At 27.0% G+C, this 19,144-nt stretch overlaps 4 protein-coding genes across 10 annotated transcripts; 2 read left to right on the forward strand and 2 right to left on the reverse strand.

The window, feature by feature from the left end:
* Nucleotides 1-13: 13 nt before the first annotated feature.
* LOC100879645 (nuclear FMR1 interacting protein 1) lies at nucleotides 14-5,934 on the reverse strand. Its single transcript, XM_012291311.2, has 6 exons — nucleotides 5,095-5,934; nucleotides 4,479-4,670; nucleotides 1,011-1,309; nucleotides 704-933; nucleotides 450-635; nucleotides 14-380 (listed from the first exon to the last, which is right to left on the reverse strand). Exons 1-6 carry the CDS (start codon nucleotides 5,521-5,523, stop codon nucleotides 25-27), a joined length of 1,692 nt encoding a protein of 563 aa, XP_012146701.1. The 5' UTR covers nucleotides 5,524-5,934; the 3' UTR covers nucleotides 14-24.
* An 873-nt stretch (nucleotides 5,935-6,807) lies between these two features.
* CycA (cyclin A) lies at nucleotides 6,808-9,886 on the forward strand. The gene is made up of 6 exons (XM_012291310.2): nucleotides 6,808-7,184; nucleotides 7,387-7,857; nucleotides 7,949-8,172; nucleotides 8,255-8,459; nucleotides 8,531-8,778; nucleotides 8,856-9,886. The coding sequence occupies exons 1-6, from the start codon at nucleotides 7,023-7,025 to the stop codon at nucleotides 8,935-8,937; spliced, it is 1,392 nt and encodes a 463-aa protein (XP_012146700.1). The 5' UTR covers nucleotides 6,808-7,022; the 3' UTR covers nucleotides 8,938-9,886.
* A 330-nt stretch (nucleotides 9,887-10,216) lies between these two features.
* On the forward strand, nucleotides 10,217-15,130 carry Clc (clathrin light chain). Of its 3 annotated transcripts, none has more exons than XM_003705838.3 (7): nucleotides 10,217-10,376; nucleotides 11,039-11,197; nucleotides 12,428-12,514; nucleotides 12,607-12,696; nucleotides 12,833-12,944; nucleotides 13,134-13,145; nucleotides 14,079-15,130. In XM_003705838.3, the coding sequence occupies exons 2-7, from the start codon at nucleotides 11,047-11,049 to the stop codon at nucleotides 14,257-14,259; spliced, it is 633 nt and encodes a 210-aa protein (XP_003705886.1). In that variant the 5' UTR covers nucleotides 10,217-10,376; nucleotides 11,039-11,046; the 3' UTR covers nucleotides 14,260-15,130. The 3 variants fall into 3 exon arrangements, with proteins under 3 accessions (XP_003705886.1, XP_012146699.1, XP_012146698.1); XM_012291308.2 differs by having other exon boundaries at nucleotides 10,238-10,376; nucleotides 11,042-11,197; XM_012291309.2 differs by lacking the exon at nucleotides 13,134-13,145.
* On the reverse strand, nucleotides 13,426-19,124 carry Ankle2 (ankyrin repeat and LEM domain-containing protein 2). 5 transcript variants are annotated; one of them, XM_012291305.2, is made up of 11 exons: nucleotides 18,903-19,124; nucleotides 17,509-17,670; nucleotides 17,091-17,422; nucleotides 16,709-17,017; nucleotides 16,099-16,251; nucleotides 15,810-16,039; nucleotides 15,565-15,706; nucleotides 15,360-15,498; nucleotides 15,172-15,277; nucleotides 14,932-15,060; nucleotides 13,426-14,778 (listed from the first exon to the last, which is right to left on the reverse strand). In XM_012291305.2, the coding sequence occupies exons 2-11, from the start codon at nucleotides 17,639-17,641 to the stop codon at nucleotides 14,730-14,732; spliced, it is 1,722 nt and encodes a 573-aa protein (XP_012146695.1). In that variant the 5' UTR covers nucleotides 17,642-17,670; nucleotides 18,903-19,124; the 3' UTR covers nucleotides 13,426-14,729. The 5 variants fall into 5 exon arrangements, with proteins under 5 accessions (XP_012146695.1, XP_012146694.1, XP_012146692.1 ...); XM_012291304.2 differs by lacking the exon at nucleotides 18,903-19,124 and adding an exon at nucleotides 18,427-18,584; XM_012291302.2 differs by lacking the exon at nucleotides 18,903-19,124 and adding an exon at nucleotides 18,380-18,582.
* Nucleotides 19,125-19,144: the final 20 nt, after the last annotated feature.

Raw genomic sequence — 19,144 nt, forward strand, 5'->3', positions numbered from 1 at the left:
AATATAATTTAAATATCATTACTATCAGTCAAAAAAATTATTATTTACTATGTATTTTACACATTGACAAATTAAATTTCTTTCATGCTGTATAGATCGTGAAAGTAGTTTTTGTAATAATTGTGAGGTATATGGTTGTTGCTTAGTTATTTTACGTTTCTGTTCTTTATTTTTTAAGCGTCGATTTAACTCTGTATTCTGTTTGTCTTTAGGCTTAAAATTTTTAGCAACTGGCAACTTAAGATCAGAACATTCTTGCGTATTCGTACATAATTGTGTATTATGATTAATTTCATTTTTTGTCTCTTTAATATCATTTTCTTGTGATATCGAATCATTCAATTTTTCTCTCTTGATTGGTACTTCTAAGGGGCCATTACCTATAAATAATACTAGTGTAAATAAATAATATAATATAATATAAATTATAATAAATACTTAAAACTTACTTTCTTCAGAAGAACTTTCATAATTTGCTACTAAATTGGGTAAGCTGAAAGTAGGTGCCACAGGTTGTGCTGATAAAGCTGGTATTTCCTCTTCATCAGAAATGTAATTAATATTTTCCTCATTTACATTTTCAATAATTTCATTAGTCTGACTTTCTACTTGTAAATCAGTATTACGTAGATTTACTGAAAACTTCATTCATGTAAAAAATATTTTAAAGAATAAAAAAATGATCTACTGCTTAAATGCTTACATGTTCCACAAAATTCAGGTAAACCTCTGTATATTTCTCTTTGTTGTATGTTATGATTTTCACTTGATTGTTTTTGTATTGTTCTTTTTCTCTTGCGAGAGCGTGCCATTTTCTTTTTTTTATTGTCTTTTTTAGTAATCTCTTGACTTTCTTTTATTACTTCCCCCCTTTGTACTTTCTCTAATTCTTCTGCCTTTCGTAATTCGACGTTAACTTTTGTAGGATATCTCCTGGAATATAAGTAAAAATTATGTCTATTACAAATTCTAGCTCTTGTGTATTTCTATTTCTTTGTATTACAACTTGCTTTTTCCGTTCCATTATCCATTTTTCAATGTCTTCAGGAGTCGACAGATTTTTTATTCTTTGATACAGTCCACTACTATGTTGCATTGTAATATGTTTTTCGACAAGCAATGGATGAGCAGAAAAGGTACATCCATCAATACCGCAAAGTTTGTGTTCTGCATTATGTTCAGAAAGAGCATCCTCTGATGAAAATTCTTTATCGCATATTTCACAATAAAACGATTCATCATCCTCTGAACTGATATCATTTATATCTCTTTGATCATAAGGTTCCTCGTCGCTTGGATAAAGATGAGCCTAAAAACGGTTACTTCAAATATCTTTTATACACTATTCATATTCAAATTGAATGTAAAAATACTTCTTAATAATTATTATGTATAAGTAACAATGATTGGTACTTTACAACTATTAGATGATTTTTGTCTCATACCTTCATTTCTCAGTTAACAAATTTTTATTAATATTATACAATGTATTACTTATTTAGAAATTAAAAAAGTAACGTATTTTTTAAAGAACAATAACTTACAGATTTTTATACTTCAAACATAAAAAATCATATTAAGTATTTTACAAAAATATTTGATTAGAATTTGTATGAATAATGTAACAAATTAATAAAAATCACTATGCACATTGTAATTATAAAATTATAGAAGTATTTTTTCACAATCTTTTGGACGTAAGTGCTACTTGAAAAATATGTATATACAGATCAAATATGTTTAAAAATGATAATTACTTATGTTCTTATATAAAAATGATTATGTTTCATTTTAAGATGCTTTCCAGGGTATTCAGAAATTCATTTTCCAAGTTTATAAGAATACTAGAAACGTAAAGATTTTGTCAATATCCTTTTAAGTTAATTACAAATGTCAATATAAATTTTGTTTATAATTGCCCACAGAAAGTACTTTGTGATTAACGCAACATACTATGTACCATACATAACATAACTTAAATAGCATATAAAAATCTTAAAATATAGAATTTACGTAGAAATATTATTTATCTTAAAATATTGAAATTTAGAAGGTGTAGTAAATTCTTATTGTAAACTGCTTACAATCAAATGTTACGTTTAAAATGTAAATTTGGTAAATTTATTTAATATGTAATACTAATCAGAAATAGTATATGCTCATTTTTAATAGAAATATAAATATGTGCAATTGATAAACAATTCTGGAAAAAGAATATGTCTATGGAAGTTATTCACAAAAAATTTGTAGAAAGATCAGTTTCATATTTCAGAACGATTATTCGACGCATATACACTCGTAATTGTTTTTTTAAAGTGGTTCATAGAGTAATTGGAAACACCAGATTTAGAACTTATAGAAATACGGTTTATTCTTACAATACGCATCTTAATTACAAATTTAATTTCTTTTGAATTTATATTTTGTGGAAGTCATGTATCATTGAAATGAATAAAATGTATATGATACTACGACACATAATAACAAACAATTACAAAAATTGTCATATCCTAATACAGAGCCACAAGCTATCTAACATCTTATTCTTGCTTATTATATAAATTTAACTTACATATCCAATAGAATACAGATTATTAAATATACTAAAGAATGTTATATAAATTTACTTTCATATAACTTTTAATTCAGTATGTTATAGCTTACAGCACTGTATACTGGCCAAGGAACAATTAAAAATCTTAACAAAATTATTTAAAGGCCAGTCCTTATTTAACTCGAGAAAAGAAGTTATAGACATCTAATATTTCTACTACGGAAATATGCAAGAAATATACAAAATTTTACATTCATAATTATGTAATGAATTAATAGAAAATTATACTTTTTCATAAAGTATTATGAGAAACAAGACAATATCTGTGGTTTAAATATTTAACTCTATAAACTCCATTTTTTCTGAAAGTGTTCATAATAGTTTAACAGCATGCACTCGTATTATAAATGCTAACGAACTTATGTTGCAAAATAATGATAATCTACAAATGACGAATAGTGGAAGTATGAAAAATTAAAGATGATACAGATATTTTGATAGCAATATTTTCAATTTACTGCGTGTTAAAAATAAGGAATTAAATCGTTCTGAAGTTTGAAAACAGAATACTTGTGTAATTAGACTGTTCAATGCTCTATAGGAGGAGTAGCCTGAAGCTTAAGACTGTGCCTGTTTGCTGGAAGGCTGCATCTCCTCCATTAGCTCCGTTTGTTCTGATTGCTCAGTCGCATTCTCAGTTTTCTGAACACCCTCGGATTCAATCGTATTCTTATCATCTGTTTTTTGACCACCCTGTAATTAAAGCAATTTATCAACTATCATTGGAACTATATAGAATTAGGTATATAATACCACTTAAATGAAATATAGGAATAATGCTCATTTTGAATATGTATAAGTAATACTATTAACATTATTTTACTAATACAGCTTAATGATGTTTCTTATATTATACTAATTTATTGATTTAAATAAACAACTAATTAAATAATATACTTAAAATAATATAATTCCAAAAAATTACTTAAATATTATGTATGTTACAACAGAGATTCCCAACTTTTTATCGTCTTTAATCCACTTGTAGGTATTTTTTCAACAACTTCCCTTTCCTTGAGACCAAAGAACTGCTTTTGTAAGTATGACATTGAATTTAAAAAATAATGTATCATAAGTAAATGGAATAAAAAAAACTTTCATTCATAGAAGTGGATCTTGACCATGAAAGTTTGGGAAACCCTGTGTTATAATATCTTTAGACCTAACAAATATTTTGGAATACTTACTGTAAATTATTAAAAAAATGAAGTAGTGTTGTATTTTATCTACGATAAAAGGTACACCAAATACAGTCCTTAATCATATATCATATAAATAGAGAAATGTAAGATAACAGTTTGAAATATAGAAGATTATTTGTTACTTATTTGTACAGGGTGGTCTATTATTCTTTTCCAAATTACAATAGAATACATGTTGTATTAGTAACAATGAAAGAGTATCATTTAAGTAAATACTCAAAATTCTTATTAAAATTATTATAGGAATATGATAGAGAAGCAGAACAGGTTAAATTCAGTTCATATGATAAAATTAATATTTAGTACAATTTTTAAATTATATATCAATAATATAAATTTTGTATGCATATATAAAACTGTAAATGGTGTTATGTTTCTCGTAGTATAATACGAATATCATGAAATTTAACAATTGTAAATAAAATGTTATATTTGTAATATATAAATTACTAACACGTTTTATCAAGATAGTTGTTTCCTATCCCATAAAATTTTACATTATTTTAATTTCTGTAATGTCACAAGTTAATTTCAAACTATATTTTAAATTAAATGGATATATAATTATTATAAATTGTACAATAATAATCCACACAACAAATTGTTGATTTAAAAAAACAGTATTTTATGTTATGCATATCAAAATTAAATAAAAAAAATACCTGTTCAGGATGTTTTGCAAGGTAATCATTTTTAGCATCTCTGATCATCCTTGTTACTTTGTTCCGCAAATCTTTAAATTCTTCCCATTCTTTTGCATCTTTATTTTTTTTAGCTTTAGCATAGAGTTTATTTTTCTTTTGTATTTCACTACGAATTTCATCAGTCATCCATGGCTTCTTCAATTCTAATTCCTGAATAATCATAATGACTTTTGATCAAAATTTAATAACAGTTTTTTAATTTGGTTTTTTAATGATCATTTTACTTAGAAAATAATATTTTTAATTCAAAAAATTTCAAATATAAAAGAAAATCTAAGCAGTTTAGACAAAACTTCAAAATTATCCTTTTAATACTAATTGAAATAAACACACATATCATTTGAGTATAAAAGTACAAACAAAATAAATTTACTAATTATAGTTTCATGCATCCATTAAACATCTTTCCAAACCTGAGTACTCATTTGTAACGTTAATCAAAATTATTTCAAAACCTGATCATTGAAAAGGTTTGAAACAATTTTTATTAGATTTTGAAAGATTTAGCAATAACGAGCACTCAAATTTTGAAAGATAATATTATCTTCTTACAATGACAAATAAGATTTCATACTTCAAGTTTGTTGACTTTTTTCACATTATTTGATGCTTTGCCTTTAGCATTGCCATTTCCTATGGAATATCGTGGTCTCATATGAGATAAAATTTGTGGTGGTAATGCTCTTCTATGCCAAGGTCTCATTAATGGTCCTCGAGGTCCTGCACCTCTCAAGCCTAGTGGTGGAATCATTGGGGCCATAGCTCTGACTCGTGGACCAAATAGTGGCATTGGACCACTGGGTCTGCTTACTCCACCTGGCCGCGGTGGTGGCGGTAATCTTTGTCGTATTGGGCCAAAAACAGGATTTATAGGTGGTGGTGGCATTCTTGGAGGTAAACCAGGAGGTGGTAATCTACCGCCAAATCGTGGAGGTGGAGGAGGCCGTATACCAGCCGGTGGAACTCTTGGTCCTAGCAGAGGCCCTCGATTTAATGGACTCATTGCTATATTTGATACAAAGTCTTTCAAATCACTTATCCGTCCTCAATCAATTAATGTCTAATATACCGCCAAACGCAAAGTGTTATTTACGAGGTTAAAACTCAAACTTCACACACAGTTTGCACACGAAATACGTGATCGTGTATAAAAATTTTATGCTTATTAATTTCTTCGGATTAAACTGTTACTGCAAAATCACTCAGTGCATTAACTGTAGTTGTTGATACTGCAAAAACATTACAAATTTGCATATGAATGTATAAATAAACTTTTTATACAGCAAGGAATACCGACAAGCTTGGATTCCTTCGTCACAGACTACAATGTCTGTCACCAGGGGATGCACATACTTTTTCGCGTATCTCGGCTCAGTTCAAAACGCTCTTTACGATCAGTATGATACTAATCTATAGCTTCTTTCGCATTTTATGATTATATACATGGTGAACAAAAATGTATTAATTCAGTAAAGAAGACATAACTTAGCGAAATATATCAAATATAAGATCACTGGATATGTCATGAATATTATAAATGGATATGAGTGTTACATTTGATGACGAAGAGTATTAGAACCAATCGAAATCATCATGCGCAATTTGAATAAGAATCATTTTCCGGTACATACATTTTCTCATTACCTACTGGTAATACCACTTTAAAATTTCAAATCCCAACAATGAACAAATTGAAAAAATGAACTAAAACATCTTCTTTACAGTATTATATTAAATAATAAGATATTTAATACAGAATTTATTTCATAATATTGGCTAGTATATTTTATAAATACATAATTTTAAGAATTTGTATACATTTATAAATAATAAATTTATTTTAATGTATAATAATTACTGCTTTTTATACTTTTTATATACATACAAGTAATCCTAATTTGAAGATATTACTATAATTTATAATCATCATGATACATATGAATTACATAAATTATAATTCATTTGTATACACTTTTCATTTTCTCACGCGTATAATTTAAATAACAATGTATCATTCAAACATGTTTTATGAAGTTTGAAATAACAAATATCTGCATAGATCTGTACAATGAAATATATCTTAGATAGATCTTTATAATATTTAAAATAAAAATAAATTTTAATCTTTGTATAATGATAATTTTAATAATGTTTATTTTATAAATATTGTATTTCTAAATACTTTTACGAACACAGATTTCCATCATTTATCTGATTGGTGTATTCGCGATTTATAAGAGACATGCTGCTCTCATTGGTTTATTTGAGCAACGCTTTTAACGTATCACCAGCTGTTGAAGTTACATTTGTTTGAAATCAAACGGCAACTGAAGTTTGTTGGGTTGCTTGGAGCTCCAAAATTTGTCTGCCATGCATGGACGGTAAAAACACTTCGTTATAATAAAAAGAGAGCATGTGCAGTGTCTAAAAAGCAGTAATAATTTAAAAAATAAAATACTTGATTTATATATACGATATTGAGGACGAATTTAAATCTGAATAATGGCCACAATTCGAGTACACGAAGATCAAGAAAATCGTATGGTCGATGTTCGTCGCGGCAAAGAGAATATTACTGTGCCTCTTCAAAATCAAACGTTACAAGCATCAAAACGTGCTGTCTTGGGTGTACTTCATAATAATTGTAAACGTAATTCAAAACCAGTACGTATTACATCTATTTTTTACTTTTGCTCCCGCGTTTTTTTTAGACCTCGAAATCGATAATTTTCGTTATTTATTTAACAAGATACGTGAATACGAAGCATAATTATAAACGTTACATAATTTTTGTACTTGTTCCAAAGTACTTAAATTATTCATTATGGATTGTATGAATGAAATAATCTTACTTGTTTATTTGTAGGAGATTTACAAAGATGAGAAATTTCCAAGAACAAAAGCAGTTATACCTACACAGTTTGAACCTTTCAAAATTTATGAGGAAAAGAAAGAAGAAGTCATATTCAAAATCTATGAAGATAAATTAGAAGAAGAAACTTCTGTTGTACTTAGAGACACAAAGCATAAGAAAGAAATAAAAGAGAAACATGATGTTAAATCTGAAAGAGAAAAGCCAAGGTTAGAAGTAAATCCTATGAATGTCTCAAATCTATCCACATTTTGTAATGCTACTCAAGATATAAATGAAAAAAAGGAAAATGAAGTTATTTTTTCACAAGACAGTCTAATGTCTTTAGAGAAGTCCATTTCTTACTCTTCTTCTTCGAAAAAAGAAATTCAAAAACGAAGAGAGTCTATTAAGGAAATGAGAACAAATTTTTTCGATGTGGATGAATATAGAGCTGATATATATAACTATTTGCGTGTAGCAGAGGTATATATTTTCTTGTTTATTTGTAATAAATTCTAGGAATGAAATGTCTGTATTTTTAGTGAACATGTGATTTTAAACATAATTCTTTCAGACACATCACAGACCAAAACCAGGATATATGAAGAAACAACCTGACATAACATATTCAATGAGATCGATATTGGTGGATTGGCTTGTTGAAGTAGCTGAAGAATATCGGTTACAAACTGAAACACTTTATTTAGCTGTTTCCTATATAGATCGCTTCTTGTCATACATGAGTGTTGTAAGAGCAAAATTGCAGCTAGTTGGCACAGCAGCTATGTTCATTGCTGCGTAAGTTTCTTATTATGTAATCTAAATTTATATGAAAATATTTTTATTTTTAAAAAACAATATTTTATTATAAATTTTACAGCAAATATGAAGAAATTTATCCACCAGATGTAGGAGAATTTGTATATATTACGGATGATACATATACAAAGAAACAGGTACTACGCATGGAGCATTTAATTTTAAGGGTTTTATCCTTTGATCTGACTGTACCAACACCACTTACTTTCCTTATGGAATATTGTATTAGTAATAATCTTTCAGAGAAAATAAAATTTTTAGCAATGGTAAGTAACTAATGCTTATTTGTTTTTATATTATTAGAGCATTATTCTAATTCTTAAATATAATTTCACAGTATCTGTGCGAATTGTCAATGCTTGAAGGAGATCCATATCTGCAGTTTTTACCTAGTCATTTAGCTGCATCTGCAATAGCACTTGCGCGATATACATTATTAGAAGAGATGTGGCCGCACGAGTTAGAATTGGCAACTGGATATAGATTGAAGGATCTTAAAGAATGCATTATTTATCTGAATAAGACCTTCTGTAATGCATTAAATATTCAACAGCAAGCTATACAGGAAAAATATAAAAGCAGCAAGTAAGTTTAGATATTTCATATTTCACTTAACATTTTCGTATAATTGGAACTGAGCATTAAAATATGTTCTTATTTAGATATGCACATGTAGCATTGTTATTACCACGACGTATTGATAATGTAACGCTAACTTCTGAAGATGAAGAAGAAAATGCCTAGTATTGAGCAAATATTGAAAAAAAAAAATAGAAGAATCTGTAAATTTATGGAGATAACGAACCTCCCATTATAAAATCCCATACTATGAGAAATAAGGAGGGGATTAGGGCAAGACTGACCTATTGTTTCACAAATGAAATGTACGAGTTACTTCTTTATTAGCATGTTTGGTCACTATGTTTTGCCTGAGCAAACATACTGACTTCACTTTTCATATTTCGCCACTACCTATACTTGTATAGGTTGTAGGTAAATTTTAATAACTATTTTTAGAGCTTCATCATTATATTAACGAATGAAGCTCTAAATTATGTTATTTAGGAATTGTATTTTTATATGCATTTTTTAGATGATTGTTAACAGAACATTTGCTCCACGTACATTAATGCTTAAATTTTGTTGCCAGTGATCTGTCATAATAATAGGAATTATCAAAATAATAACTGTATTTATTATTGATATTGTACTAAAAATACACATTATCGTGCTGGAAACACTTCCGTGTTAAAATGATTATGGTATTTCATTATTTTCACAATTCTTGTACAATCTTTGTTCATGTTATTTTAAATACCATACGAACGAAAATATCATCTAAATTTTTGTCCTCAGAACCTACAGATTGTTTTACAAAATGTAGGTTCTACGGCCTTTAGTGGCAACATATTGTCGTAACGGTCACCGATCTTTAGTCATATCTGGAATACATTGTCATTATAGCAAATCATCAATACATTATCGTATGCTATTGTTATTAACATTTCCTTTTCTATAATTTATTTTATTGTAAGAATATAGTAATAATACATATATGTAACACACAAATATAGTTAAGTTTCGATGAGTTCAAAATTGTATGCCAAGGTGTCAGTACCCTGAAACCCATGTTATTCAAGGGTCATATGTTCCAATTTACAGAATATATATAAATTTAAATTTAAAATAAAAATTATTCCTTAGATTGTTTTTATAAACGAATATCTTAAGTGTTATAAAAAAAAGAATAAAAATATTGCATTAGCTATTTATATAAATACGTACAAGTATAATTATTTTTATTGAGTAAAATAAAGATGTAGAATAAAAAATTGATAAAATTATCAATATTTATATTCGAACAAAGCATAGAACAATTTTTAATTTTCAAATTATTTCTTATTTTTTTTAAACAATTGTTTGCAGTTATTGAGTACTTAGAACCTTTTCTATAATAACATTCCATACAAAAATATTCAAAAATGAAAAGTAAATAATATTTTTATAATTTTCGCAAAAGGTTGGTAGTACTGATTTATACTATTCAACTACTACATTTAATTGTGCGCATGTGTGCGTTGTACTTCAGTACAAGTAGTATTGACGTTGACAATTTGCAAATAGGAATCTAACGACATTTGGGGGTGTTTCCCAAGATTATCACATTTCAAAACGTTATTGAGGTACAATATTTCATTTTACATTCATAATACTTATCATAATCAATCACCTTTTTTCTGTTTTGCATGTTATTTTTTACAAATACATTTAACGTCTTCGTTACTTACCTTCAATAAGTATACTATTTTTAGGTTATTTTTAATTAAATTATTTAAACGACAAATTATAAAAGTATTTATAGATAATACTTTTATTTAACCTATGAAACCTACTAAGAATATATTAGTATAAATTAAGATATCACTATAAGGTTTAAATTTAAATTTCTTGAAAATTATATTGTAACACATTTGTTTTTCCTTAATACTATTGACTATACTATTTAAACAAATAATACATGAATATCAAATTTGTTGCAACAATTATTTTAAATTATTAATATGGAAAAAATGATTTTTATTTCTATTATCTAATGATCAAATTTTGAGAAGAAGGTTCAAAAATGATTATAATCGTTTTTGCATAATGTCTATACAAAATTTAGTATTTCAAAACATTTAAACTTGTTTGCTCTGCAAGCATAGTTTTTAAGTTATATGATTATTGCAGCAAATATGCGATGCATAATAAAGAACGATACTTATAAATTTATAAAATTGTCTTTTCTATATAATGAAAAATATTGTTTTCTCTTAAGAATTATTACTTTATTTGATGTTATTAGTAGACAATATGGATGCATTTGGTGACAACTTCGTCATTGAACCAGAAGTAGATCCTGTGGCAGAATTTGTAGCAAGAGAACAGGATCAATTAGCAGGATTAGAAGATGAAATTCCTCCAGTATCCATGGCTGCTCCTGCAACAGCACCAAATATAGATGGTAATGTTTTTAAATCATAATAAACTATAATGTAACATGTTGAATGTCATGTTTAAAGTATTGAAAGTTTCATTAAGTACATTTATTTTTAATAGATGATTCCTATTATTTTTAACCGACTTCGAAAAAGGAGGAGGTTACTCAATTCGATCAGTATATTTTTTTTTTTTTTTTTTTTTTTTTTTTTTTTTTTTTTATTATTTTCTATGTGTGCCCGCCGATTACGCCTAGCTGGATGCACCGATCGGAACGAAACCTTTTGCATCTGGTAGGTTCTGACTCCCCATTGGTACCATTATCAAAAAATTTTTCATTTTTTAATTGCAAAGTGTTGTTATTGCAAAAAAACCGGCAACTTTTGAAATAAACTTTTCTCAATTTTAGTGCGCTTTTAATATCTTATCACGGACATGATTCTGAACAATTTTGTTCATATACAAATTTCGCGGAAAGGTTTAGTTTTCGAGATATTAGCGAAAAATTGTTGAAAAGTTTTGAAATCAACTTTGGACGATTTTCATGTCCTTTTAATATGTTATCAGGGACACGATTCTGAACAACTTTTTCCTTATCCACAATTAAGGGGAAGCTTTAGTTTTCGAGTTATTAGCGAAAAACTATTGTTACTAATATATTGAATTCTACGTATGCCTCCGTGTCTCTGGTGGTGTATGAGTCAACATGCAGTCGCCGATTTTCTACTGTTTCTACAAACACGTCTTGCCGGCCGATAAAAAGCGTGAAATAAAATAATTTTTAGAAAAAAAATACGCCGACTTCGAAATGCACTAAAAAGTATAAAATAATTTCTATTTCCTAATGAAGTAATTTCTATTTCATTCAATCATACAATTACGTAACAGATATGAATGAAACCTATTTACTCGTTAGGTATTATATTAAATACATTTCAACCTTTTCGGAGGCGGCGCAATATTAAATAACATATTCAAAATAATCTTTTAATTTTGCGCCGCCTCCGAAAAGGTTAAAATGTATTTAATATAATACCTAACGTGTAAATAGGTTTCATTCATATCTGTTACGTAATTGTATGATTGAATGAAATAGAAATTACTTCATTAGGAAATAGAAATTATTTTATACTTTTTAGTGCATTTCGAAGTCGGCGTATTTTTTTTCTAAAAATTATTTTATTATAATAGTATATTAGATAATTAAGTTTTGTATTAGATAATCATAAGTAATTTGCCTTTACAATTTTAAAAGTTGGTCCGGGTGGTGATGCTGAAGGTAGTTTTGAGATAATAGATGCAGTTGGACAGCCAACTGATACACAAGCACCACCAACAACAGGTAAATCATATTAAATTGTGCCTTCAAACCATCATATATATTTTATTATCAAATAATAACTACAGGTTTATAAAAATAAATGTTATTTTTAGAAAGTACACCCAAACCTCCTCCTGTTAAAGAAGAGCCTGAAAAAATAAAAAAATGGAGAGAGGAACAGAAAGCTAGACTGGAGGAAAAAGGTACATCTAAATACAACTAAATTTTAATTTTAATCAAATATTTATATTGTTATACTGGTTGATGAATTTTTTATGACAACTTAAAATTATTATTTAGTTAATAAAATCATTGTTTTCTTTAATATAATTTAATTAGATGCAGAAGAAGAGAAAAAGAAAGAAGAATGGAGGGAAGCAGCAAGAAAGGAACTAGAGGAATGGTATAAACACCATGCAGAAGCTATCAGTAAAACAAAAGCTACAAACAGGTAATGTTTAAAATTACCATTTAATTAAATTTTATTCCGTATAATATTTTTAAAAAATTTATAACAATTTTTGATCACATTTATAGATGCAATTAAAAGTTTTATCATATATAAAAATAAAATATTTTATTAAATTATTTTAAAATATGTACTACAATACTATTATATTGTTTTCATTCTGCTTCTTAGGGAATCAGCCAAGTAAGTTACACTATATTTTTTTGCATGTATAATTGCATTGCATCGCTGTATAATATAGCTTGCTTATACAATTCATAAGCAAAATGGCACCAAAGACATTAGATACTTTCATACATGTTAGCTGCTTTTTAGTGACAATTTATATATGTATCTTATGCTTGATGCAATTATACTTAAAATTTATGTTTCTAATCATCTCATGCGAGCTTCATGGTATTGGATCATATTTAAATCATACATACTTGAAACAATTAGTAGAATGAATAAGTTACATTCAAAATATAAATATAAAATACTTTATTATTAAAATTAATGATTGTTATATTACACATGTAGTATTAATGATAATTCTTATGTTATCATTAGTTCTTTTATAAATTTCATAACTTGAATGTTTTGATACATTAGCATTTTTACAAATTATTCTAATGTGAACATACAAAAAAATATAAACGCGTTTATATTTATTAAATAAAAATATCATTCATAAGAATGTCATATTTTTATAAAATTAAAAGTGAGGAGTGTGCGGGTAATTCAATGCGTACTTTTTATATATAAATGCTCGAGTATTAAAGGTACGACTCAAGATTGTATTTAAAATCGATCTTAAACATTATTTGTATGCAAAAAAATACTTTTGGCTTTCCGTCCCGTTTCATGCGAACTTGTTCCAACCTGATTCTAGTCCGTAATTTTGGATACCCGCGCATTCCTAATAAAAATATAGCAGAAAAAGTTTTGAAGACATTTGAATTAAGTCTGGATTTCATGGTGCTAATTGTAATATGATATATATGTGAGAAACACGGTTAGAAATGTCAAACATATATGCTGCGCAATATCATTAATGCATACAGCATACAAGTATTGTCGCAAATTTAAAGCTTTATATTTATTATAACTTATTTAATATGACGTCTTTATTCATAGAAACGCAGAAAAACAATTTGTAGCGGAAGCTGATGAAGTGGAACCAGGGACCGAATGGGAGCGCATCGCAAAACTTTGCGACTTTAACCCCAAATCTTCTCGGGCTTCTAAAGATGTTTCTCGAATGCGGTCAATTATTTTACAATTGAAACAAACTCCACCAGCTCCTGTCAGTCTTTGATTAAATTAATTTGGTATGAATCATAGATATATATATATATATATACATACATACATATACATATATATAATATCAAACATATTAAATGAAAGAACAGTAAACACAAATTACAATATAATTTGAAAAAAGGATCATAAATGATCTGCCAAGCAAAAATATGTAATGTTACTGTGAATAAAAGTTATTAATGACAAGTATCTCTATAAATACCAAATTTAAAAAATAAAATGTGTGATTATTCTTTCATTGAAAATAAAAACAAAAATTTTAATATATAAAATTTCGTAAATTATTTTAATCATTTTCTTCAGTTATCATATAAAATTTTCTGAAAATATACTGTTTTTAGTATATCTAATAAGTTTTGAAGTATACTAATATTATTTAACGCATAATTTGTTGTGCATAATATAAAAATTTTATACAGTTTTATTTTTATACACTGCTCGACACTTTCATATTTCACGTACCTAGAAGGTCATCATCAATTTCTTTTTTACTATCCTTAGATTACTTTTTCTGAAATAAAAAATAGCAAATTGTATTAATGGTTAATGATATGTATATATATATATACATATATATATCTACATATATACAGACACATACACAGAGAACAAAAGTTTTAGCGTTATGGTTGAATATAAAACAAAATGTAAAAAGTATTGTTACCTGTGTAAATCAGGTTTCATAATAAGGTGCATGTCATGTTGCCAACGATAAATGTTTGGATATGTATTGGAATTAAGTGATAATGGTACCGCATTATAAACAGCATAATCCAGTTTTGTTGGTATAAATCTAGAGAATATACAATATTATATAAAATATTCTATGTATGTATAATAAATAATTTATTGTACACAGAAAATATTAATTTAATTAAAAAATGGTTTATCTATATGTTATTACCCCTCAAGAAATATACCAGGACCTTCTTCTGCAATTTCCATTTCATCATCAGAACTATCTACAGTTAATTTTGGCGATGACGGTGGTGTAAAAAATTCTAGTTCCTCTTAAAATGGTACCATTTTATATTAATTTTCAGTGTATAATTTAACATAAATTTTCGTAAAAAGAAAGAAATTAATACATACCAACATTATTTTCGTCTTGATTATCTGTATTAAACAATGTACATGATTGTAATTCATTGCATAAATGATCTATTTCATGAATTAGTTCCTCTTTTGTTTCCGCATTTAAATTTGAATCTGTTACTTCATTATTTGAGTTCTATAAAGAAATTGTACGTGACATGTAACAATAATTATAAAAAAATTATTTTCGAATTTTTTATACCTGACTATAATAAAGTAATTGAAACTTGTGTTCTAAATATTTTTCAAGTTTCATTAAACCTGCTGTAGTACGAAAATCTGCGAAATCATTTAAAAATGGCCAATATTCTTTCCATGGTACTTTGTATTCTTCTGCTAAATCCCTAAAAATTATATACTGAATTTCAATTTTTATTTCATTCAAAAAACCTATAAATGTATGATGATTACAACACATCTAATATAAAAATTAGTAATAAAATGTACCTTCCAACCCGTTCAAGTCCTTTCTCTGTATCTTGAAGCCTTAAAGTCAAGTTATTGACTGGACTGTCTGTAGTATTAGATTCATTATCAATTACGTTTCTAATCGAGTTGATGTGAGAACGCGGAGGAGTTTTCCATTTTTTTCGAAATTCTACTGCACGAGACTTTGTCATTGGTCCCGCAAATGCGCGTACCTCTAAACGTGGACTAATTGGATCCGTACTTAAATTCTATAAAAAAAATTATTTATAAAACTTCTCACAACATAAATTTAAGAATGCTAACATACCAAAGGTTTAGTTGGAGAAAAAGGTTCTCCAATGATAGGCTGAAATGAATTATCATCTGCTCTTAATACAGGTACATAATACTGTTCTTCCAATAATAAACATATCTCTTTTTTTAATTCTGTATCGTCTTGACAGGCTCTACTGCAAATTATCTATAACAATAATAGAAGTATAAGGTAATTTTGTACAGAAAATAGATCAATAAAAATTAATTGCATTTATATACAGTAAGTTGCACTATATAGCTCCAAATAGATTAGAACAAAAAGAAAATTAGAAATTTCAAATTAATAAGTTCTTAACTTCAGAAAATATTAATGTTGAAATTTTTAAATCTAAATTTATAAACTTTTACATTTGAAAGCTTCAAGAGTTTTATTTATATAGTTTTTTCCACAATTTTTTCCACTTCTACTGAGCACATAGTTATACTGTACACAGTAATACCCAACTAGTAATCACAGTTTTGTTCATTTAGTAGTAGAACATCTTACTTGTACAGTTAATAATTATGATAAAGTCTTAAATCTGTGACCACTAGCAAGACACTATTGTATTTTGGAAAATACATAATGTAAAAAATATATATGTAATTATTGTATCACATACATCTACTGGTAGTTGTTTGTATTTATTTGGCAATGTTTTTATACAGCACGGATATGAAACAAGAACTCGAACTACATCTTTCAGTCCAAATTTAACAGCAAAATGTAATGGAGTTTCATTTAATCCTTTATCAGGCGTATTTAGGTATAGATCTAACAGAATCTGTGCACGATCCACATAACTTTTGCATTCATCACCATAAAGTAACTTTATGTATTCCGTATTTCCAACAGTGTTTAATATTAACTCACACATATCTGGTCTATCTGCTTTGACTGCAATATGTAATGCATTATATCGACATCCCTCCTATAATGAAAATAAAATTTAAATGTTTAATTTGCTCAAGTATGAATATAACATTCATAATATTGTATCTTACTTGTAAAATTGCAGGAGTATCACCACTACCAATTAAATATCTTGGATTTCCCCATATTGTAGTCTTTACAGCATATAAATCTCCATCTTTAATTAATTTTCTAAAACATACTAGATCCTGAGATCGTGGAGCTTTAAAATTACATGACTTTTCCTCTACTACAGGTACAGTTGACGGTAATAAAGTATTATTAACAGAATTTATTTTTTCAAAACCAGTCTTTGCATATTCTTCAGCTTCTGATCGTTTCTTAAATGATTTCAAACGACCAGTTTTAAATTCTTTAATTACTTTTAAAGCTTCAGCTTTATCTTGATAAACTCGAATATTTTCTGTAATATTTAAATATAAAACATATGAAGAAATTAAAAAGGAAAAGTGGAATTAATATGTATAAATAATTATATTTTCATAGTACTTTTTGAATCATTCTCTGCTAAATAATCATTTTCTTCAGGTATATATACAGCATGAAAAATTGTTTCGTTTGACAAAGTAGAATTCCCATAAGTCGTATTTAATGTTGACGACGACTGTTCGTTTTCGCCCATTGTTACTTCGTTTTATTTTTTACTTCAACCTGTACAGACATTTATTGGTTATGTGTCAAATTAGAAAGTGTCAAACAACACATTAAATCTTTCACTTCAATATATTTCAAATTCTGTAAACACTGTATTTCAACAGAAATTTAAATATAAATAACATCTTTTTTTCTTAAATAAGTCAAATGAGCAAATATTTATTTTATAGTTTATAATGAACGCGTATCTACGTCGTTCACAAAAATAACTTTTTTTAAACATGAAATAATCATTTTCAATTGCTTTTAACAAATTAATCACACTACTTATAAAACTAAAATGATTTAATAAATTTCTTATAAAAATAAGTTTTCAAAAATATGTCAAACCTATACAATTAAGTAAACGGTTGATTTAAGATTACACTTATTCTTAAAATAATAAATAACTACGTGAAAATTCAAAAATGACACGTGTCACGGATGTTCATACAAATTTGATAATTTATAATAGAATGTTATATTTTTAAAACAAAAACCTGTCAATTCGTATGTAACTGTCATTTACGAAAACAACCAATCCTAAACAGAATTGAAGACATCAACCAATAATCTCAAATGCATATTTGTATTGAATGTGTAAACGTACATATTCAAATTTATTATTTACAATATGAAACAAAATTATATTTATTCTTTATCTGCATATTAGAAAAGTATTAGTTTATATTGAGTAACCTAATACAAATTTGCAAAAAACAGTTACCTTCTACGCACGAAATGTTGAATATCAAATATAAATTAACTACTTACAGCTAAATCCTTTTAACTGTTTAGTATGGGTACTAATTAAGTCTAAATCTGTATGTACCAATCGCTATAGACTTAACATTTTAACCAATTAACAATTGTTTATTATAAATCAAACGACTGTTCGGTTAAAAGCTGTTCTCTTGTTGGAAATCAGAAATAATATAAATTGGCGCGTATTTAATTAAAGTTTTTCTATTTCCTAAATACATAATAAAAATAGTCGTATTGTTTTTTACGTCAGATAATTACTATCTAAATTATGATGTAATTTTAAATAAATTTAAATATACAAGTCAAATAGTTCTTGATTATTCTTGCGATACATGTGTTATTTACTTATACATAAAATGTAATATTTTCAATATAATATAAGTATAAAAAAAATATTCGTTTTTATAAAAATCTACCCTATTTACTTACAAAATTATTAAATTATATTTAATGTGTTATTAGAAGAATATTGTTTATATACTTACTGAGTTTAATTCTGCGCATGTTAGTTGTGATTGGTTCGCGTATGTTTTGTAAGCGATGTGCCGATGTCAAACGTGTATACTTGGTGTCCTAATTTTTCAAATTTCTACGTTTGTCAATTTTTAAATTCCTAAATGTTCAAACTACTAGAGTTATATCTAGTTTATGTCTCCTCTTCGTATTTGTATATTTTGTCCGCCAAGCGAATGACCGATAAAGTGGAAAGAATAGTGTGATAGCAGGA

This window comes from Megachile rotundata, chromosome 5, assembly GCF_050947335.1.
Source record: "Megachile rotundata isolate GNS110a chromosome 5, iyMegRotu1, whole genome shotgun sequence".
NCBI lineage: Eukaryota > Metazoa > Arthropoda > Insecta > Hymenoptera > Megachilidae > Megachile > Megachile rotundata.

Bases quoted from the DNA above. Each gene is read 5' to 3' on its own strand.
- CycA (XM_012291310.2), top strand. From the start codon at position 7,023: ATGGCCACAATTCGAGTACACGAAGATCAAGAAAATCGTATGGTCGAT. The intron at 8,460-8,530 runs GTAAGTAACTAA...ATAATTTCACAG, and splicing joins AAATAAAATTTTTAGCAATG to TATCTGTGCGAATTGTCAAT. The intron at 8,779-8,855 runs GTAAGTTTAGAT...GTTCTTATTTAG, and splicing joins GAAAAATATAAAAGCAGCAA to ATATGCACATGTAGCATTGT.
- Clc (XM_003705838.3), top strand. From the start codon at position 11,047: ATGGATGCATTTGGTGACAACTTCGTCATTGAACCAGAAGTAGATCCT. The intron at 11,198-12,427 runs GTAATGTTTTTA...CAATTTTAAAAG, and splicing joins AACAGCACCAAATATAGATG to TTGGTCCGGGTGGTGATGCT. The intron at 12,515-12,606 runs GTAAATCATATT...TGTTATTTTTAG, and splicing joins ACAAGCACCACCAACAACAG to AAAGTACACCCAAACCTCCT.
- Ankle2 (XM_012291305.2), bottom strand. From the start codon at position 17,641: ATGGGCGAAAACGAACAGTCGTCGTCAACATTAAATACGACTTATGGG. The intron at 16,252-16,708 runs GTATGTGATACA...TTATTGTTATAG, and splicing joins ACAAACAACTACCAGTAGAT to ATAATTTGCAGTAGAGCCTG. The intron at 15,499-15,564 runs GTATAAAAAATT...ATTTCTTTATAG, and splicing joins AATTACTTTATTATAGTCAG to AACTCAAATAATGAAGTAAC.
- LOC100879645 (XM_012291311.2), bottom strand. From the start codon at position 5,523: ATGAGTCCATTAAATCGAGGGCCTCTGCTAGGACCAAGAGTTCCACCG. The intron at 934-1,010 runs GCAAGTTGTAAT...CTTATATTCCAG, and splicing joins TGGATAATGGAACGGAAAAA to GAGATATCCTACAAAAGTTA. The intron at 381-449 runs GTAAGTTTTAAG...TATTATTTATAG, and splicing joins TGAAAGTTCTTCTGAAGAAA to GTAATGGCCCCTTAGAAGTA.